At 39.8% G+C, this 23,106-nt stretch overlaps 1 protein-coding gene and 1 long non-coding RNA gene across 3 annotated transcripts in view; one reads left to right on the plus strand and one right to left on the minus strand.

The window, feature by feature from the left end:
- Positions 1-23,106, plus strand: part of slc9a7 (solute carrier family 9 member 7) — a 31,377-nt gene that overhangs the window by 2,529 nt on the left and 5,742 nt on the right. Inside the window, exons 2-16 of one of the 2 annotated variants that reach the window (XM_046050238.1) lie at positions 175-377; positions 464-541; positions 3,429-3,505; positions 3,611-3,723; positions 3,822-3,927; positions 4,315-4,456; positions 4,590-4,695; positions 5,918-6,006; positions 6,711-6,824; positions 7,072-7,183; positions 7,379-7,532; positions 10,779-10,835; positions 16,006-16,069; positions 17,974-18,044; positions 19,537-19,642. In XM_046050238.1, the coding sequence (XP_045906194.1) occupies positions 175-377; positions 464-541; positions 3,429-3,505; positions 3,611-3,723; positions 3,822-3,927; positions 4,315-4,456; positions 4,590-4,695; positions 5,918-6,006; positions 6,711-6,824; positions 7,072-7,183; positions 7,379-7,532; positions 10,779-10,835; positions 16,006-16,069; positions 17,974-18,044; positions 19,537-19,642 (1,592 nt within the window). The remainder of the gene's footprint in view (positions 1-174; positions 378-463; positions 542-3,428; positions 3,506-3,610; positions 3,724-3,821; positions 3,928-4,314; positions 4,457-4,589; positions 4,696-5,917; positions 6,007-6,710; positions 6,825-7,071; positions 7,184-7,378; positions 7,533-10,778; positions 10,836-16,005; positions 16,070-17,973; positions 18,045-19,536; positions 19,643-23,106) is intronic. The other variant, XM_046050239.1, reaches the window with a different exon arrangement.
- Positions 6,008-20,195, minus strand: LOC123971467. Its single transcript, XR_006825187.1, has 3 exons — positions 20,045-20,195; positions 19,541-19,716; positions 6,008-6,479 (listed from the first exon to the last, which is right to left on the minus strand). It is a non-coding gene; the product is annotated as an uncharacterized LOC123971467 (long non-coding RNA).

Consider the following 23,106-nt stretch of genomic DNA (forward strand, 5'->3'; position numbering starts at 1 on the left):
CCATTTGTCTTCCTTTGGTCTACTGTTTTCTATGTCACTGCCTGAACCGGGGCGTGTTTAATTTTGGGCAATTGTAAATTGAAAAGGCTATACCATCAAGAAATGTCTAAAGCTTAATGTTTCCAACTCATCTTTTTGTCTTACTGTCATGGTTTTCTCCTTTGATTTCCTCAGGATTGCTGGTCGGTGTAATTCTGCGGTATGGCATCCCTGCCACCAGCTACCACAACAAGACACCCCCAAGCTGCTTGCTGAAGGAAGGACCTGTCAGCACCCTGCTGCTTAATGTCAGCGGCAAGTTCTTTGAGTACACCCTCAAAGGGGAGATCAATTCCAGAGAGATTCACAATGTGGAGCAGAATGATATGCTGCGCAAGGTAACGGTAAAAAAAAAAGTCATTTTTTTAGTTCTGCATTTGCCAGATTACCTTGTTAACCTTTTTTATTTATTATGTTTTTCCAGGTGACATTTGACCCTGAAGTATTCTTCAACATATTGCTGCCTCCAATTATTTTCCATGCTGGGTACAGTCTAAAGAAGGTGAGGTGTTACGTGTAAAATTCTGCATTTATGACTGTTTCAAAGCTGAATTTCTATGATACACAGTAATATACGATGATGTTTTTGTGTGTGCCAGGTGGTCCTACAGGCTGCCACAAACTGCTGTCTCACTGTAGAGATGCTTGGATAAGGAAACCCCTCATTGGTTAGACTTAAAGAGTTCAGTGTTTTCAGAACATAAGTGGCCCTTTTGAGGGGAAGTCCAGAGCAGGTGTCTTTCGCTTCCTCTTTGACACTTATGTTGGAAAGGAAAAATGGCTGACGCTGACAATATAGTAGGAGTAGTTTCTGCTTTTGCAACAGATAGCAACAGATTTGTTTTATTTGGGGAATCATTTGGGAGGCACAATGCATTCATTATTCATCACCATATTTACCGGTATGACAGTTTCAACTACAGGTGGTACTTTTTATGTATGAGATTATTGTGTGTAGTAGAATTTCAGCAAAGATACTTTAGTGCCCTAACCTTGAAATAATGGAGAGTGAAGTGTGTTTAAACAGCTGGTGACATCTGATCTATGTTCTTATTGTGAGGGCGCCCCTCAGCCTGATCCAGGGGAAATGACCTTGTGCTTTGCTGCTGTGCAGAGCATCTTAAAGGATCTTTAAGGATCATCATGACCATGGGTTAAAGTGAAGTGGTTGAGTTTTAAAGGGATAGTGAGGGATAGTGATTGTAATCCAGTTGTTAAATTCAGTGAATATTTCCTCATGGTTTGCTAGCTCTCTGTTTTGTGTGTGTTCTGGCTTCTGGCTTTCCTAGACAGCCCTGGCTCTGTAAATGGAAAACTAAGATAGTGGTGTGGACCTTCCCACAACATTTTTCCAGCCAATCAGCAACAAGTGGCGTTGATGCTCGTTCACAGAGGCAGTGGCAGAGAGAGAGTTCTATACACTGGCACATTCGAACATGCTTGACACCAGGCACTGTGAAGAAGAGATGGCCGAGACACAGCCAAAGTGGAAAGGTCTGAAGAGTATAAACAGAGAAGAAAGTTATGACCAGGCAAAGGCTAGAAATGCCAGGTCATAACTTTCTGCAGAATCCTAAGAGATTTGAAATTTGGGAGGTGGAGCTTCTGTGGGAGCACTGAAGGGAGGGGGTGTATTTGTATGGGAACTGAGTTCAAATATCAACTGTCCATCTGCACTAATCACTTACTCTCCCTTTTAATTTAGTCTTTAGCCATGCTAGAAGCTTGGCTGCAGTGTTGGTCCATTGTTCAGTCGGTCCACCGCTTTGGTCCAGACTGAAATTTCTCTACAACTATTGGATGTATTTCTATGAAATGTGGTACACATATTCATGTCCCTCTTACGATACATTTTATTAACCCTGGCAATTCCTTGGAGTTGCTTGTTGTTGATGTGCTTTATGTTTTGTGCTAATTAGAAAATGTTAGCATGCTAAACTAAAGATGGTAAACATGGTAAACATCATACTTAACATCATCAACTTAACATCAGCATGTTAGTATTGTCATTGTCAGCATGTTAGCATGCTAAATTTGGCATTTAGCTCAAAGGAGTCTTACTTGTCTGTGTTGCAACTCCTTACTAATACTGTACTGTATATGCTACATTATTATTGTATAATGCTGCTTTAATTAGTTAGTTTTATTGTTGTGTTTTATCCTAACAGAAAGGGACACAATACGTTTTTGGCACCTTTTTTGTTATATTAACTGGTATGACTGTTTGTACATGTAGACTGTATTTGTATTTGTTTCTAGCTAGATCTTTGTGGCTGTTTCATCACCCCCCACTTATTTAAAAAAAAAAGTTCCAGCTGTGAGCAGCTCCTCCGTTTCCTTTGTGCATTGCATTGTGGGAAAATAGTGTCCGTAAACAGCACAGCACTTTATTTAGCCTTGATACTGACTGGTTTAAATATATTTACACTTTAGTCACTTAGAATTAATATGTATAATTGGGATGTAGTATGGACTTGCTACAAAGCTTTAGTCTCAGCTAATGATTAGTGTCATTATAGATTGATTAGTCTGTAAAATATTTTTTTAAAAAATACAGAAAAGGCCCATCACAAGTTCTCAAAGCTCAAGGTAACATTACATTGCTTGTTTTGTCTGACCAATCTAGTCTGTGCTGACTATTAATTCTCAAGTACAAGATGCTCCAGGTTGAGTTATTAAATAAATCTCTCTGAGACAGTTTATAGCTTTAGTGAACATGCAATTCAAGATGGAATTTGCTGAGTCAAAGAAAAGGCCTCAGGAAATAGGAAACAGGAGGTCATGTTAACTTGTGTGCCTTTTTGCCGTTAACTTATTGATTCAGTCAACTTGTTGATTCAGTAAATACTTTGCAATAGATCCCTGTAGCAGAACACACAGGACTGTAACTGATGTGCAAATGCTTGCATAATTACCTGTGACGGTCTGTCATGTATATCTGGAACAAAATCATTTCAGTATTTTCTTCTTCCTTTTTGTTTAATTCTTCTATGTTTTACTTCACTAAGGAAAAGGCACACTTCCTTGACAAATCTGAATCAGCATTTTCTGCAGAAAGAGTTGGGGGAGGGGTCAGCTATGAAAGTGATCCGGAGAGGCGTTTGAGTTGGGATGTTGGTTTGTTGTACAACCAGACAAGCAGCTGAATCTGTGTGTTTCTAGGGAGTTTCCTGCCCCAGAGGTGGCTCGTTACTGACCTGAGGCCTCTGACACCTTCACTGATAATTAAGATACATTTGTTTTATAAAAGGAAACTAAAATACGTTCAGTGTGAACACGCACAGTTTCTGAGAATGGAACAGTGTTGCCAACTTTGTACTCTTTCATTAAACCCTGTTATAAAGTGTGTTGTTTTTCCTTTTCCTTGTCTTCTCCTTTTCCTTCTCTAGAGACACTTCTTTAGGAATCTGGGCTCCATCATAACCTATGCATTTCTTGGCACTGCCATCTCATGTTTTGTTATTGGGTGAGTGTCCACCTTCTCTTTATGACCTGTCAGTTTAAAATCAGGAACTATCCGATCAAATTTCGCTGTTGTGAGCTTGGGTTACCTGGTCATGTCCATCTTCAGGAATCTGATGTACGGTGTGGTCAAACTGATGCAAGTGGTCGGACAGCTAGCTGACAAGTTCTACTACACTGACTGCCTTTTCTTTGGTGCCATTATCTCTGCCACAGACCCAGGTGCGACACACACACACATGCTGACTATGAGCCAAGGTTATGTGATGCAGTTTGTGGCTGTATATATAAAGTTAGATGCTGTTTTTTTTCTCTCTTAGTGACGGTGTTGGCCATCTTTAATGAGCTCCACGCAGATGGGGATCTCTACGCTCTGCTGTTTGGAGAAAGTGTTATGAATGACGCAGTTGCCATTGTGCTTTCCTCGTAAGTCATACTTGTGCCTTATCAAACCTCTAAAACCTCAACACTTTTCTTCCTTCTCTACCAGATAAAGTCTCTCTCTGCATGGTTTTTGAGCTCCTGAAGTTGAAATTCAACACTGGGGTGTGAGACAGAGCAGCACGGCTTTGCATCGCTGCTCCTCCTGACAGACAGACAGCACTCTGCCTCCCTCTACTGGAAGATTACAAATCACCTTCTCCTAGAGATTTTTTAGGACCAGTTACTTGATTCCGTTTTGGTAGATATGTAAACACATAAACAAATCATGGGCAGAGAGATTGTTGTGTCCTCAGTATAAGGAGGTGAATCAATTCAGCATTGGTAAATTTATGACAAATACTGAATGCCTGCCACCTGTTTGTATTTCAGGTCAATTGTGGCCTATCAGCCCAGTGGAGCTAACACGCACATGTTTGATGCTGCAGCCTTTTTCAAGTCGGTGGGGGTTTTCCTGGGTATTTTCAGCGGCTCCTTTGTGATGGGTGCAGCCACAGGCGTTGTCACCGCTCTCATATCCTTTCTCCAGTACATAGTTTGAAATGAAAATACAAATATGAATCAAATTTCCAGTTGGATTTGTGTTTATTGGGATAGTAGGTGAGTAAGAGCTTTGAACAGTGTTGCGACTTTAACTCAACGCCCACGTCACCAAGTTCACTAAGCTGCACTGTTTCCCACTACTGGAGACGGCCCTCTTCTTCCTCATGTCCTGGAGCACTTTCCTGCTAGCTGAAGCCTGCGGGTTCACAGGTGAGCTGTATGGTGGTACAGTGGTGGTTGCAATTTGGGAAAAAGGCACTAGACAGCTGTGGTTCAGAGAGCTAAAAGAATCCTGCACATTCAACATCTGTCAGACTTAAATTAATCAAACATTGTCTGTGAAGATTCTCAGTCATTCAGGTCTAGAAATGCTAAGTCAAAAACAACTCCCCTTGCTTTAGATTCTTGATTTCTTCAATCTAAATATATTAATCAGCAGATGAAGAAAAACAATCCATTTGCAAAAGGTGACAAAATGTAGAAAAAAAGTGAATGTTTTGGTCAGATCGTCATAAGCACAACTTTTTATTCAGCTATTCCATTATATTTTTTTTACTCCAAAAAACACTGGAACCTGCACTTCCCATAATGCAATTGACCCTTCGCTAAGCCACGCCCTGAATACACAGCTGGCCAATCACAGCGCAGTATAGGACTCGCTCTAACTGAAGTCCGACACTTTCATTGATGCGCTCCATTGACTCTAATGTAAAAAGAGTCATTTTCTAGCTTAGATATGATATGGTCAAACGCTGTTCTTGGGGCACTAGTTACAGTCACTACCCAGAGAGGTTGATAGTTAGTTAGCTAACGCTAGCTAACTTCCTACTCAATGGAACGTAAGCTTCTTTCTGAGCTCGCTTTTTTCAACTAATTTGAAAATATTTCTCCGGGGAGTGCAGTAATAGACAGTGGCAGCGCCAACAGTTTGTCGGACCTAGCAACAGTAACTCCCAGTTTATGACACAGGTTTTCTATCAAAACATTTCTCAGAAGCCACATAGTTCTTCTGATGACCAATAAACCTATGCAAAAAATGTGGTCTTTAAAAATGACTTTTTTGATGATCATTCACAACTGCATTTGATCTAGACAGAACCTTTTAATTCCGTAAGCTCACCCATGTTGTTGGTAATGCTGAATAATGTAATTATGAGCAGTTTAAACTAAGTACTGATAAATCATCCTCAGAGAACTGAATCTGTCTGTTATAGAAATTAAATGTGACAGGGACTTAGATACAGATTACACAACAGATGTGCAGCACATGAAATGAACAGATAATGTAATACACAGTAGCAAAGCAATAAGAAGACTGAAAAACATTGGTTCTGATGTTGTTATATAGGTGAATTTTCCACCCTGTGCAATGCACTCAGTCATCGCGTTAAGGCTCCTAAATGTGTGTTTGTATGTGTGTGTTGTCCTCCAGGTGTCGTGGCTGTGCTGTTCTGTGGCATCACGCAGGCTCACTACACCTACAACAACCTCTCTGAAGAGTCAACAAAACGCACCAAACAGGTAACATCTGACCACTTCCTGCACAGGCAGCCTTATTTATTTTGGACCAATTTTGAACCCCCTGATAGTATGAACATGGTGCTTGGCCGCAGTGCCAGATGGCTCAGTGATCCGCCTGCTGTGACCTTAATCGGGGTTGTCTGAGGACATCCCTCCTGATGCGACTATTTACTTTGCCAGAGGGGGTTCAGTCTTGAGGACAGGGTACAGATTTGCATGTGGACAACACGCAGCATGGCACATTGTGGATCAGCATCCTGGCAGGCTCATTGTATTCAGTTTCAAAGAAAGCTACACATGTATTTTACAATGGCAGTGCTTCACATACATCAAAACAGAAATGGTGAAAATTCTTCTTGTTCTGACTTGTGCTGAGCATTTTCATGTGTCTCTGCATCAGAGTGTTTGCTCTTGTCCAATGCTTCTCGCTCAGAGCGACACAGATGCAGTCATCTCTGTAATCATCAGGCAGCCTGGGAGAGAAAGCAAAAACAAATCTCAAAGCTTTTTTGGATTCGGAGGGAATAGATGACAAGATAGATGACAAGATAGATAACAGGCAGATTACTTTTTTTAAGCAGTGCAGTGCACTTTCTGTGAAGCTTCACTGAACCTGAACATTTTAAGGCTTTTAATATGGATTTTTATTTGTATTCATACATTTCTAAATTGAATTCATGATGAATGTTCTATTTTCCATGCAGCTCTTTGAGGTCCTTCACTTCCTGGCTGAGAATTTCATCTTCTCCTACATGGGTTTGGCTCTGTTCACTTTCCAGAATCACGTTTTCAGCCCTATTTTCATCATAGGGGCTTTTGTATCCTTTTGGGTCACAACCAGCAAGTTTTGCATTTGGGACTACCCCTCTTGCAGAATTAACATTTTTCCACAGCTGTAGATTATGGTTATCCTCCCTTGTGGAAGATTCTTGGGCAATTTACATCCAAAAAGATCATTCCAAGAAAGACTTTCCTTCTCCAATATTAAGTTCACTTTCATGTATTACTGTAGGACACCTAGCTCCCTGAATCTCTTCAGCAAAGACTTCTTAACCTGCCTATCAGAGTGCCATATTCATCGGAAGAGCTTTCAACATTTACCCGCTCTCCTTCCTCCTCAACCTCGGCAGAAGGCACAAGATCAAGGGAAACTTCCAGCATATGATGATGTTTGCAGGTATGGAAAATACATGTCAGGCTAAATGTGATTTTATTGCTGCAACTAATGATTTATTTTCATTTCTGGATTTGTTTGACTAACAGTGTAAAAGCTTAAGATATTCAATTTGAAATGAGAAATATTCAAGTGCCACAACTGAGAAGCTGGAACCACAAATGTGATTAGATGATTTTTGGATGTCACCATCTGCAGGTCTGCGCGGGGCGATGGCATTCGCCTTGGCCATCCGGGATACGGCCACCTATGCCCGCCAGATGATGTTCACCACCACGCTGCTCATTGTCTTTTTCACTGTCTGGGTGTTTGGCGGCGGGACAACACCCATGTTGTCCTGGCTACACATCAGGTGACGCAACAATTTTGTGTAGAGGGAGATAATCTGCCTTACTTTTCAGCATCTCCTCTGCATTTGGATAAAGTTCTCACAACTAAAACATTTTCAGTCATGAAAGAAAAGGGACCCAACAATCTTGAAATAAATAGCGTGTTTGCTAAGTGTTTGGTTACATGTAAATGAAAACTGTATTCTGTTGCATTTACACGACCACATCTTCCTTTAAAGCCACACGTAAATCATTCACCTAAATTTTAAACAAAGAGGTAAAGCATGCCATGGAAATCTATAATTTCTGTGAAAACAGCAATCATTTGCACCGATTAAAAACACTGTGGCTAGACTGAGCTATCGCACTTACTACACTCTGCCACAGAAAGACTGCCAACCAGACAGCTAAAGCAAGCGACGTTAAATCAAGCTAGTGAGATAACCACAGCTAGCCTCAACTAAAGCTAAATGTACTGTTGTCTGTAAATGAAAAATATAATATTTTTGATGAAATTAAATAATGGTAATTAGTTCCACATGACAAAATGAGGCAGTATCTAAATCCAATCATGACAGCTAATTTCCTGCTAATGCTAACGTTAACTAGCTTAAAGCAGTTGCATGAATTTACATCTTTTTGAATGTACAACTTTTGATAGAATGATTGTTTTTTGTTTCGGTTAAGTTACCTGTAAATCACATATTTACATTCATTAAATTGTTCAAAATTAATTTATTATGTGGATTTCAGTATAAATATTAATAGCAGAAGCACAGACATCATGCAGAACAATTTCTATTACATTTACATTTATTCATTTAGCTACTTACAATCGCTATACATGTCGGAGGTCGCACGCCTCTGGAGCAACTAGGGGTTAAGTGTCTTGCTCAGGGACACGTTGGTGTTACACAGTGGATTTGAACCCGGGTCTCTCACACCAAAGGCATGTGTCTTATCCACTGCACCATCACCACCTATTAGCTATGTAAATAATCAAAATAAAGTTTATTTTCTTAAACAAACAGCTGCAGAATGCTGAAAGAACACATTTTGTCTGTAGTATGTATACTGCATATCCCCCTCATATTCTCAGATTAGACAAAGGCAGAGTGCACTATCTGCATTATATATATTTTTTTACTTCATGTAATTTATCCCAAGCTGACATTGCTAAATGTATCTTGCCTGGTGGTTTATTATCCAGGAGATGGGGCCAGAGCTCTCAACTGCTGCTGAATTTCCATCTCCCATGTTCATCCAGAGCTTTTTTCAGTCACAAGGACTTTTGTTGCATCTTTGAAGATTTCCTGCCATTTTCCACTATATGAAGCCCTATAGGTTCCTCACTCTCAGACTGAACATCTGAACTATAACTCTCTAAATCAAGATCATTCCTGAGCCAGAGGTGATGCCGAATCTACAGTTGTAATAGCTGTTTATGACCAAGCTGTGGTAGGACTGGTGTTTTAGACTTTGCTAGCATGGCAGTCTGTCTGTCAGCCTCACTTACAGTAATTTCTGTGTGACCATGATGCACTGGGAGCTTCTATTTGTCACGACAAAGCGGATTATGGGCTGGTGATGTGTGTGACGGCAGCAGGGGCGGCCTGAATGAACAGCCTCTGTTTAATATGAGTAATGCCTCCTCGGACCGAGCAGGAACTGTTGTGGTTTGTGGAGGTTTAGAGCATTGCCAAAATATCCCCCATGAACTCATTGCCATGGTAACCGGGACCTGTGGCGCATGGCAGGCAGATATCAACCGTGCTTCGTAATCGTCCTCTGTATATGTGCATAAATTGACACAATTTTACACTTCATGAGGGACACTTTTAAATTCCTGAGGAGTAGTCGGACGTGACATTCATAGGACATCAATTTTTTTTTACTGTGTTTACATATATAACACATTATTAATATTTTTAGTATTTTACCCCCCAGTATTTAATAATGAAGATTCAATCTGCAAGGTGTCATTTGCTATTCTATTTATAGTTTTATGATACAATCCTCTGGAAAGTCAGTTCTGGTGAGGCAGTGAGGTTGATGAGCAGGATGTGATGGAGCACTGGTGCAGAGATAGCAAACGTCTGGTGTGAGAGGAGACGCTGCTGGTTCCTGTTGTTGGGTTTTGATGGATGGTTTGTGAGCAGGCAGATGTGCAGCTTATCACCGAGCCCCGCCAGTGCAGCCATCAAGAGAGAAAGAGATCCCTGTGTGCTCACGCTGGGTCAGGGAAGAGCTACCAATCTGTCAACTCCAATGCAGAACATTTTAGGTGCACTCAAAGTATCTCTAGTAAGACTTGCTTTGTTTGTTTCAGTGTAAGGTTTTTTGATATAAGGAACATTTTGAGGGGAAAAAATGCTTTAGTAGCTTAGTTTGGATTTTGGTAGAACTACTGTATAAACTAGAAAAGGAAGTGTGCATGCAGCTGAAAAATTATAAGTTGAAACATTTTGAAATAGCTGAAATGCTAAAAGAAGCTGAAGAGGCTTACAAAACACACACAATTAGTGAACGATGTTGGCATGGCATTTAAAATGGAAGTACTGGAAGAAGTTGTGTAAGCACTGAACAAAGGTAGAGTAAGTTACAATGTTGAAAGGAATTGACAATTCAGTTGAAGTTCAAAGACTGAAAGGAACTGAAATCAAATCAGTTTCAAAAAAGGAACTGGAGGTGTAATCACTGAGATGACCGCTTGTAAACAATAAGAGATGAAAGCAGTGAAACTGTTGAAAGCAGCTGAATCGTCAGTTGAAGAGTTCCAGTTATTTCATCCAGTGTATTTTATTTTTTTATGTAATGTTTAGGACAAACATCTGCTGATCCTCTGTGCCAACTCCAAGGATTAATGCATGTCCCCAAAACAGAGGATGATATCTGGCAGAGACTGTTGCCAATTACTGTTTTTAAAACACTGAGTGGTCATCTGAGTGATCTGCTTAAACTCTCATTTGTGTCTGATCCTCCATTAAACTAAAACATCCTCCAAATAATATGTGTGACATACTTTTATGTAATGTGAAAAAATAGTTTTTTTTCATACAAAAAAGAAACTTATTCTTAAGAAATGACCATCCATCCAACGTTGGGTAATGTTAGAGTTTGGATGTTTGTGTTGCACCGTGAGCGTTCCAGTTCCTCATATGAGTATCGACCAAAACACAAGATGGTTATTTTTTAGTCCCATTAAAAAGAGGGGCTAAATATGCTAATCCTGTGCTCGATACTGAGTGTATATGTTTATGATATGACAGCTTTGGGAACAGCGCCAAGCAAGAGCGATGTCAACATGGAAAGTGGGAGTACTTCAGGTGCTGTATTTGAATGTATACATATGTTTTCTTTTTTGGGTTTCTTGGTAACTGGTGTTGGGAAAGTGTGTGGTTGCTTCAAATGGGGATCTTTCTTTTTGCTGTTTACTTCTGTTTTTCTGACGAAGGGGAACATTGGGTACCTACAAAGAGCCACGGGAAAACCGAAATGGTTGAGACTCTTCAAAACACATTTTTCAGAGACAAAGTTGGAATGTTAAACAGATTTGGTTCGAAGACAGTCAAAAAGGTCCTTCACCAGCTGGTGTTTAGCTCAGAGAGATAAACCCATGATAATGTTGGTCTGAATGCGAGAAGGCCTTCAATTCTGTGAGCTGGAGGTTTTTGTATACGGTTTTTGAGCGATTTAAGTGGGGAACAACACAAGATTGTGTTGTATGCAGACAATGTTTTGGTATAATTAAGTGAACCTTCCAATAAAGTTTATGAACTGTTTTTTGTTAACTGCTTTTGGACACTTTTGGTAAATATGCGGGACATCAACTAAATGTTCTGAAAACCCAGATTTTGACATTAAACTATACTGCACCAAAACAACTGAAAGATACATTGAAGATACAAAAATGTAGGTGTACTGATACCCAAATAAAATTTCACATTGGCAAAAATGATCACCAAAAAAACACTCCCCTGATATACAGAGATGGGACACCCTCAGCCAAATAATTTGGTACAAGCTCTACCTGTAGAAATCTCCACAAAACAATTATCCGAGTGGTTAAAATGATTTCCAGATTCATTTGGCAGAGAGGAAGGAAGTATGGCTGTAACACATTTGGAAGATGACTTCTACTATTAGACCGTTGATAAATCTGTACAACCAAGATTACCATGCTGATTGGAAAGACACTGAATTGTCACTAATTAAGGGTGCTCCAATCTAGGCAGAATTGGGCAATAAGGAGTTGCGGGGGGGAAAATAAAATAAAAGAATAGTGTGCAAAACCCATGGATAAAATTTAAAGGTCACTGTAAGGTTCAGTGTGTAAAATTTAGGGGGATATGGCAGAAATGGAATCTAATATTCATAAGTATGTTTTCATTAGTGTATAATCACCTGAAAGTAAGAACTGTGTTATCTTTACCTTAAGAAGAGCCCTTTATATCTACAGAGGGTGCAAGTCCGCCATGTTGCACCGCCATGTTTCTATAGTAGCCCAGAATGGACAATCCAAACACTGCCTTTAGACAAAGCCTTTCACGTTTTTCACGTAGCTTCTCCTACATGCTTGGAAGTGAAGGGTGAGGCGAGGGGTATCCATGTGGATGCATCTGCGTCCTCCCCAGACCCCATTTGTCAGAGCTAAAGAGGGTATTGCATCCAGACTGTATAAGGCTTCATGACAAAAAAGTCTCATTCCACAGAGTATGTTTAAAAAAAAAAGGGGGGGACAAAGGTAACTGTGTGGGAGCCAGGATGCCAATCACGACACATATTTTTGGAATGTCCAGTGACGAGACATTTTGGTCAGAGATGCACAAAACAGTTCTGCTCTTTTAGTTTTGGAAAAGTTGACTTAGTTAATGAAGTATACATAGTGGGAAAAACTTTTTTTGGTCGCCTACAACTGAACAATTTACAAAGTTATGGTCAAAATGTTTTTTGTTTTTTTTTTTATGTACACAGTCTTGGCCATACTTTATGTAGGTTAAATTCTTTGTTGCTGTGTTGCTGGGAGTTACTGTAGCATGATCAAGTGCTTTATTCAAGGCTTTCTCTCGTAATGCGAAAACCTGAGTCTTTCTTTGTTGTGTCTCTGTGGACTGTCCAGCAAATTTTCACACGGCAGTGCAAAGAACAAATGCACACTGTGTTCCCTAGACGCAGCCCGACAGATGTGTGGGAACCGATCTGAAAAGCGTGTGCGAAAGAGCTGAGAAAGAAAATGAAAGCTGTGTCATGATGGTTCCCTCATTTTTACTCCGTTCAGGATGATTCCCTAGAGGACCGCAAAAAGGATTAGGACTACAGGTCAGCAGGTGTATGGAAGTCAATAGAACGCTCTCTTACACAATAATGTGTGTGCATGTACACATGTGAGTAAGGTCTATAATGTTTCCCTTCCCAACGCAGCACCAGCAGGCGTTGCACATCTTTGTTTTTGCAGGTTATTTGACCTCTGTGCAACCTACACCACCCTGAAGGGTGTGTGTGTGTGTGTGTGTGTGTGTGTGTGTGTTTGTTTATTTACTAAAAATCCGCACGTGGGACTAACACATGAACCATTTTCAATGCAGAGATAGCTGTTAGTTATTCACAACAGTTTGTAGATGCGGCCAATAGTCAAAGACATCCATTCACTTAGAACACTAACATTTTAATTCTATTTAAAGAAATAAGCTACTATGTTGTTCGGATGATCTGGCTGGATTATTATTTGTTTAAGTCCTCTGAAGGGGGGGGGGGAGATATCAACTGCTGGATGAGCTAAATTGACTTTGAACAAGAGAGAGAGCGGTGCACTGCTCTGTCAGCACGTAAGCTCGTCTCAACTGGAACTCTGCTGTCAATGCAATATAGAGACAATCATGTCACAAAGGAACATCCAGCTCCACCTCCCGTCTTGCCTTCATTGTTTTCTTTGTTCTTCTAGTCTCAGTGGAAAATGCTTTTGCAGCTAATAAACTGGCTGCATCCACATTCTGAACCGCTGACAGGTAGCCCGCACATCCACTGTCCACAGAAAAAAGTAAACATGATAGATAGAATACTAGATCTGTAATAAATACTCTACAAACTGTTGTCTACATTGAAAATGTTTTAGAAAAAGATTGTCCTCATCAACTAGACGCCTTGGCGTGCTTTCAGTCGTTTCTGTTTTACTGAGCCTACCAGTTAGAAACCGTTAAAGGAGGCAAAAAATATTAATTTCTGTCATTAAAGGTCACAGCCAACATTACTTTGGCCCATCCAAAGGTGAAATCCTGGCTCCTTTTTTTTTTTTTTTTAAATTGATTCTGCAAACCTGTAAACTTTTGAACAAGCTTACAATTCTACTGGATAAAATATCTGAACATGAGTCATCAGCTTGTAACTGGTTTCAAAAGGCCACATTATTGTCCCTGCAAATAATAAACATAAGCTCACTTTAAGTTTCTGTTCACTGAACAGAATTTTAAGACTTTTATCAAAATCCAATAGGGCTGATTACTGGGTTAAGAGTTGTAAATAATCATAGGAGTGTATGGATATGTGTTTTGTTCCTCTCAACCCTTTACACCCCCAATTGTGTGTGTCTCATGTTCTTATATCGCGGTGGGGACTTTAATCTGAATGCACACTAACTGATGGGGACTTGTGTCACCCTGGGAACATAAATTGAGGTCCCCACAGGTACTTAGTTTTAGGGTTGAGGTCATGGGTAGGCTAAGGGTTAAGGTTAGGCATGTAGTTGAGGGGGGTGGGTGGGTGGTTGAGATAGGGGACCGTTCTTAAAGGCAACCGGATACCCTTGGCCTGCTCCGTCTCAAGCTGCTAAGGCACAAAGCAGAAAGAGAAATGCTGTTATTGATTCACTCAGAAGGGGTAATTCCTCAAATGGATGCCTTAGAGAACTCTAAAGATAACCATGCACATTCATTTCACCTCCTAAGGTTACTGCACAGTGTCAGATGTAGTTTGATGTAACCAGGAAAGGCTACACATCAGTGCCTTGACCTCTGTCCAAAAGGATTAGAATCAACTACTCCAAAGCTTATGTGAATTAAAAGTGACCCTTTAAAATCTGCTTGTGTTCAGTTTAATCGTTCTCTGTTGGTAAGAGACACCATAGGGAAATAAATTGTCCAGTCATGAGGACTGAAAATATATGCTGCAGTAACTTGAAGGGGATTGTTTGGCATTTAGGGAAATTCAAATCTTAAGCGTTTTCTTGCAGAGAGTTAGATGATACTCCTCTCATGTATGTACGGTACAAATGAAGCTAATGTCAGCTGCTTGTTAGCTCAGCACACAGAATGGAAACAGGAAGTGTTTAGGTCAGCCCATAACTACCCCATAAAACTGCAAATTGTTTTATGTGGAGTTAATCAGTGTGTGTCCCCACCCTCCAGTTGACTTTTGAGGTGCTGATAGGTGGATTCTTACCTTTGGCCAGAGCCAGGCTAGCTCTTTCCCCACTGCCTCAAGTCTTTGTGCTAAACTCACTGGGTGCTAGCTGTAGCTTTATATTTAGAGACATTGGAGGGGTATTGATCTTCTCATCTTACTCTCTGCAAGAAAGTGAATAAGCTGCTTTACCAAAATGTGAAAACTATTCCTTTTTATAGTTATTGTAGTCATATTGTTATATATCTGTTGTGTCATTTACCCAAAACTAAAAGACAGTCTAGTTGCGAACTGCTACTGCTACACATATTTTTTAGTATTATTAAATTATTATTTTTTATAGTTATTTTTAATGTCACATGCATATTGTTTTGTGAACTAACAATACTTTGACATTTTTAAGATGATTATCACTGGATCAAAATTACCATATTTTAGTATGGGTAAAGAATTATACAGTACACTAACACTGGGTTTGGTTTAAGAGAGAAATATGAAAATGCAGCATGAGTTTGTTGGCAAGCACAGTTACACATTACTATTCCACAAGATGAGTTGTTTTTTTTGCTTTTTTAGTTCTTGCATGCTGAAATGTCTCTCTGTCACGGAGTCAGAGGGTGACTCGGCGGTGATTTTCCCTATCAGTGAAAAATATGACCTTTTCCCAACTCTCCCTCATTTGCCATACAATGATTTATACAAACTGTGTAATGTCTTTCAGCTTCTCACTGTTTTTCTGTGTCTGTTTTGGGCTGAGTGCCATTTTGCAGTGTCTTTCCGCCACTGAAAGGGAGTAGCAATCAGCACTTTGATGTGTTGGCTTTCAAAGCAACATCTAACACTTAGGAGAGCCACAAAGAGGACACATCTGCATTCGGCTGGAGCAGTTGTCACAAAAAGAGATAATTTCTGTGTCAAAGTGAACAGGACACAAAATCACGTCAAATACAAACCACATTGAGGTCACAAGTAGGAAACTTGCAAACAGTATTGGGGGCTGACAAATACTGCTGACAGGCATCAAACTAAATATTAGCTACATTTTAAACATATGCATTGCATTTTCATGATAGTTAATATTTTTCTTTCTACGTGTTTTAGGGTTGGTGTGGACCCAGATCAAGACCTGCAGCCCTGTGGAGACAGCTTCCAGGTCTTACAGGGGGTGAGGATGTCGCTCAGAACTCATTTATTACTGCTTTAAGTCAGTGCAGCTCTCACTGATGAACCGGTTCTGCTTTCTGCAATAAATATGTTGACGCTGTGCACAGTCAGCAAGTCTGAAGACAAGTTCAGTTTTGTCAAGAGGAATGGAGGTGAATTTGCTAAACTAGACAGGAGAAGCAGAATAGCACCATTAACGTGGTGTGCAAAATGCTTTAACTCACTTTTCAGTATTTTTTTTTTTTTACCTATGATGATGAATCTTGTCTGCTGTGTTAAGATGCACCCTCTATAACGCTGTAATTAGAATATTTAGAGCGCTGTGATCTTTTGATTATGTTTGTGGGAGTGAGACGAGTGCAGGTCACCATGGAGCTACAATGTTTTGTTAGTAGTTGTACTGATCATTTCAACTCATGGAGGTGTTTTAACTGCTTCTCAGTTTTTCTGGTGCAAATGACTAATTCTCTTTTAGGCATGCATGGAAAAGTAAGGATGCTTTCAAAAAACAGACATGTTAATATATTTATAAATTAACAAAACACCTCAAGAAGAAATACCTCAGTCATATCAATATTTTGTGTGACCACCTTTTGCTTTCCAAACAGCATAAATTTTTCTGGGTACACTTGCACAAAGTCAGGGATTTTGTAGGCATATCATCAGGTGTACAATTAAATAATTATACCAAACAAAAGCATATGATCACCAATTGACCCTTAAGCATCGCTACCCTTTAGTTACTGTTGTTATGTCTGACCAAACTGTCGGACCTATCGGATTCAGCATGGCGCTGCCACTGTCTATAACTGCTCTCTCTGGAGAAATGTTGTCAAATTTTTGGAAAAACAAAAAAGCGATCTCCGAAAGGAAACCGAAAGCTTTGCATTATGCATTTGAAGGTTGTATTCAGGCTGTCAAACGGATTTGAAACAAATGAAGACAGGAGCTAAAGCCTACCGATCACACCGCATCATCTGACAATTAAGACCAGGGACAACGATATTAAGGATTAACACTGTTCCTGTGAAGCTGGGTAGGTCTCTGTTCACTATTAACATCAATAAAAAGCAAAAACAGTAGGGTTGTATAACGATATATTCAGTAGTAAGTTAGACAACGTTGGCTCCACAGACAATGGCGCGCAACCATGAAAGTGACGGACCTCAGTTAGAGCGAGACCTACACTGCACTGTGATTGGTCAGCTGCGTATATGGGGCGTGGCTTAGCGAAGGGTCAGTAGTTTGAAACACAATCACCCTGTGTAGGGGGAATACAGCTGGTTGAGTAACGGCCAACAAGGTGAGGTTGCTGAAGAGAGTTTACTGTCGAAAGTCATACACTGTGGCAAGACTGAGCACAAGCAACAAGACTTCCTTCAAAAACTCAAGAGTATCTAGAAGAATGTATGCTGTTTAGAAGGCAAAGGGAGGTCACACCAAATATTGATTTGATTTAGATTATTCTTCTGTTCATTCACTGTGTATTTTGATCATTGACAAATATAATCTACTAACATGTCTGTTTTGGAAAGCATTCTAACTTCACAGCATTTTTTCCACACCTGCTTAAAACATTTGCACAGTACTGTATGTTGATGTAATTATGATTTAAGACGAGAAACCAAACTACACTCACTGGACCCAAATAACATGGCATTTATCTACGAGATTATGATGGATCTATCATTTTAACTCTGTATATACTTAGATGATCAATACATTACCAAAAGCATGCGCTGTCATGAGCAAATACCTAACCAAACATGCACACGTCTTCATTTTCAGTCTAACCGCATTAACTTATAATACCTGACTGTATGACAGTAGTGGACCCAGATCTTTTTATGCAGCAAATCTTATAATATGATAATATGTAGATTTTTTTCCCATGTGTTTCTCCAGGATGGCACTCAGGCCAAAACCAAACAGGAGAGTGCATGGCTCTTCAGACTGTGGTACACCTTTGATCACAAGTATCCTTTCTGTGCCCTGCTTTACAGAACCAAAGAAAATTCAGTATATGTTATTTGCTTGTAGGCTACAAGAGAAATAATTACTAGTTCTTTGTGTAAATATCAGGTCTCATATCCTGTCAGGATGATTGACACACCCTATTTTCTCTTTGTACACCGTTTAAGCCATCAAAGTCACAATCACAATGGGTGTCTTTATTGGATCATCCTGGAATATGGGATCAGAATAACACACATGAATCCATAAAATGTTTCCTGTCCCTGCTCAGACTGGCTGCAAAAACAGACTTGAGTAACTGTGTTTGGCGGCTTATCTTCCCATCCCCTCTCTTCCTCCCTCTCTGCTGAACAATTGCCTCCCCGGGTGGCTGATTATGTTTCTGCTTTTGAGCGGAGCAGCTGTGTTTTACAGTGGAGACTTTCTCCCTGGTGACGCAGCTGAGGCAAGCAGGGCAGATTTCTCTCGTGCACTGCAGAGGTAAACCTACACGATGCAGGGCTTTGGTGTGGGGAGTTTAGTAAATTTATTCCTGGATAGCGGCGTGTGCTATGGACTGCTGTTTTCTATAACTTTGAACATGATCTGACAAGGAGCAGACTGCCTTTGTCCCCAAAGGGAGCGGTGACCTGACCAGTTGAACACAGCACTAGGTTTTCCCAGAGTGCAATACAGCCCGACTAATTACAAAAAAAGAGGCAGCGGAGCCCACTGGTTTCCTCTCTCTGCTGCACTGCTGCCAAGCATCACAAAATTACTTTGCCGTCAGCTGCTCTGAGAATCCCATTCAGATTTGAACTCTAAATATATCGCGCTGGCAGACCATCATCAACATTATTAAGCCATAAATGATCATTTTAAATGTTTTTATGGTGGGTTACTGCAGGAAGAGAACTTCTTACAGGAAATGACTGGCCTCAAGGTCTATTTTTATCAACAGCTTGTTTAAACTGTTTTATACTGGAATTAGGTTCGCAAACTATGTTTTGTCATATATGCATACCACTTCTTATGTAAAGGGTCTATAAGCTATAGCTATATTAATGGTTTATAATTAATTTACTATAATGAAATCCTTCTCCAGCTTTTGTCAGATGTGTTTTCACATCAGAAAGACCCAACAATGGACTGTTTGACCAAATACTTTCTGAAAAAAGGCTGCAGGACATTTTTACCAAAATTAATTTATAAACTTACTTAAGCTTACAAACATTTATGACTGCAGACATGAAAAAAATCAACTGTAGTGCCAAGCTAGCTAAAAAGACAAAGCAAGTGTAATGCTGGACTTTTGGGTTCCCAGGTTTTGGAAAACTTTTCACAACCTAGCAACCCAGATGTTATAAAGCGTAATGATTTATTAACATTTAATAAAGGCGTTAGTTACAACTTATTAATCCTTTAAGAAAGGTGCCATTTTAGAAAGTACAGATATGTGATGAGTAATGTAAACTATAACCAGCCTTTGGGTCATTTTCCTTAATAACTGCCCAGTTACCTGAAGCCCATTCTGACACACAGTGGTCCGCCTCTCACCTCCACGCTGCCCGCCTGCTGTGGACCACTGGCGAGCTGTCTGACCAGTCCCCAGGCATACGAGGTGAGTGTCCACTCGCGCTATGAAGCATTATGCACACAGCAAATACGCAGTGACTCTCCGACATGACCAGTGATCTGTGAAAAATGCATGTCCACACTGTAGAAACAGTAGAAAATCTTTCACTGCATGTTGTCCGGTCAGAGAATTTAAAGGAATAGTTGAACACTTTGGGAAATACACTTATTCATTTTCTTACTGAGAGTCGGATGAGAAGGTTAATACCACTGTACAAAACATGAAGCCACAGCCAACAGTTAGCTTAGCACAAAGGCTGAAAACATGGAAAAGGCTAGCCTCGTGTCAACCAAGTACGCCTACCAGCACCTCTAAAGCTCACTAATGAACCCATTATATCATTTTTGGTTCAGTTCATACAAACACGCAAGTGGTGGATTTTGTTACCTTTTGGACAGAGCCGAACTAGCGGTTTCCCTCTCTTTTCAGTCTTATTGCCAAGCTAAACTAGCTGGCTGCTGGTGGTAGCCTCACATTTAGCGTCTTCTCACAGAAATGCTCACAAGTGTTTGAGCTAGAGTCCAAGTCAAGTCTCACGTGGTTATAATGAATGTTGTATCACCTGCTGTGTTCAATCCAGGCTGCTTAGAAAACTGCATAGCTGTAACTGTAACCTGTTTTTTACTTGCAGAGCACAACCATGTAATGTGCCATGCAATTATTGACAGCTTATTGACTACTTTACCCGGGACTCTTAAACCCAGTGTAACGTTAACTAAATAAAACTGTAACGTTACATGATCAAAGCTCTAACCTGTTTTTCAATTACAGAGCACAACCATGTCAGTCTAATATAGGCTACAATGTGCCTACAATTAATGACAGCTTATTAAATACTGTAAGTCAACACACCACCAGACTCTTAAACCCAGTGTACCGTTAACTAAATAAAACTGTAACTTTACATCATCAACAATAAACCTGTAACCTGTTCACTTATAACCATGTAATGTGCAATGCAGTCAATTACAGCTTAAATAATAAATAATTACGTTAATCGACCACCACAAGTTTGGCAAGTAAATAAACGCTCATTAATGTTTTCATAACTGACGACAGTTGGAGTAAACCTTCTGTAGGTCCTAGCTAAAGCAAGAAGCAAGCTAACGTTAGATGGCCAATGCTGAGTTAAACATGTTTACTAACCTCAAGTTACTAACCTATTTTGCGTGCAGCGCTTCTTTGTTTGGGCCTTGTTGTATGAACTTTTAAAGCCAAAGTTTATGATGAATAGCACAGCAGCTGTTTGTTGTCCTTTTGCACGTGTGGCTGCACACGTGCAGCTGATACAACCTGTTCCTAGGCGGGTTATAGGTAACGTTTCCTAAAAATAAACATTGTTCTCGAGTCTGAGTCGAGTCTGAAGTGTTTTGAGGACGACTCTCAAGTCGTGTCTGAAGTCACTGTGTGTGCGACTTAAGTCGGACTCCAGTCCCCATCTCTGTCTTCTCACCTAACTCACAGCAAAAAAGTGAATAAGAATACGCTTCAACTCAGTAGCACTTACTTAAATGTATGCAACTAAATCAGATTTTGGGGTGACTAGCTAACCCTGCCTGTCATATAAAGCCACACTTAAAATGAACTAGTGGTTAGCTAGCAGCGCAATATCATAGATCAAATTTATTATTATTATTAAATCTTCTTTAAGACTATGAGGCATTTTTCTACAGGCCGGAAAATATGTAAAGAAGTAAAATACACAAGTCTAATTTTAGATAGTTATTCAAATTAGTCATAACCAAAGCATTCTGTGACTCACTGAAAGGTGGTAGTTTTCCGTTCCTATATTCAGAACTGAGCCTGGTGCCTCAGGAAGGCTCTCTGTGAATACTGAAGGTTTTTCTCTCAGGAGAATTGTAATATCGTCAAAGTATTCTCAGTGCCTGCCAATAAACACACAAAGCATTGGGGCCTTTAGCAAGAGAGAAAATGGAAAGTCAAGAAGCCTTTTTGCATTCAAGGGGCACAAAAGACCCTTTTCAGCGCCACTTCAATGATGATCACTGTTCTGAAAGACACTATGCTTCAATATTTTAAACACAAACACCCATTGACGGCACGGTCACACTTGGATCAACTCTGGCAATTTCTTCTTTTCATTTCATGTGAAATGTGTTTGGCTAACTTCCCTTCTCAGTAACCCAAAGAGCCTGTTACCGTTGGGTTACAGAATCTAAATTACATTTCTTTACTGCAAAGTAGATGTAGATTGTATTTTATTTACATGTAATTCTGAAAGTTTAGATCTCGCTTAAGCTCTGCTTCTATAAATGTATTCCTCCCCTGGTTTGTTGCTGTTAGTTTGCCAGTATAGGGCTGCCTGCCAGATGAGCCATGAATTTAGGCGGTTTTTCATGTAATCAGGACTGTCCAGGACTCTGTATTGAGGAGAGACGGGATTAAATAAAGCTCCTGCCTGGTTCCACTTTGGTTATGGATATTATGAAATGGGGAGAAAAATAAATGCTCCACAAACAGGAGAATTGTGGTTCCCTTTGACCTGAATTTACAAAAAACATTTAAAATAAGGTTGGACAATGTACTTTTCAGGCTAGATAGCTTAGAAACAACAATTGTTTACTATAAATGACAGGCCTCAAGGCTTTGAAACAACTCTTAAAAGAATCAGACTCACTAAATTATTTTTGAAGGATAAGGCTGGCAATTTTCGAAAATTTGTTTTGGTCAACAAATCCCATGGAAAGACAATTACTCTCAATTCTCTCAATACTTTCCAACTGTCTGCGACACTCAGCCCCAAGCCCATTGGTTCCCACTGAATACACAAATCTTTAAAAATAGCTCACACATATGTAGTTTCATTTTCTAAATGACATAGTGCTTATGTTGGGGACTATTTTCAGCCACAGATTAATACACGTCTGGTTCTTTAGTGAGTATTGATCAGCAGGACAATGTCTGTGGGATCAACTCAAAATAAACTACAGTGCCTACATTCAGGGTCATGAGGAAACATGTGTCCCAGTGTCTCAGTGCGGTGTTTTTAAGGTCTTTGGCTTTAACTACACTTGCAATACTTGTTAGGATCAATTCATTGGTGGATTGGTCCTCTTTGAGGGTTTTGTTGACCATTAGAAAAATATCATCAGATTTATTCTTTGAGTTGCTTTTAAAGCTTGACATGCTGTCATTGATGTCTATATTCTACTTTATTTCTTCAAATCTTTAGGTTGGCTTCTTGATATTCATTTATAATAGACCTTTAATCTTCATATATAATAGTTGTCACTATTTTAATTAAAAAGTAGCCATTCCCCTTTTAACTACACACGATGCTTAATGGATTTATTTGAACCTGAACCCTAACCCTTTTTTTTACATTTCCCCTCCTGGATAATTGTTGGAGAGAATGAGTTATGTATTTATTTTTTCCTAATTTTTTATCCCTTTAGTTGAGTAGGCTAATCCCTGTTGAACCGACCGTA

This window comes from Micropterus dolomieu, linkage group LG05 (assembly GCF_021292245.1).
Source record: "Micropterus dolomieu isolate WLL.071019.BEF.003 ecotype Adirondacks linkage group LG05, ASM2129224v1, whole genome shotgun sequence".
In the NCBI taxonomy this organism is placed as follows: Eukaryota; Metazoa; Chordata; class Actinopteri; order Centrarchiformes; family Centrarchidae; genus Micropterus; species Micropterus dolomieu.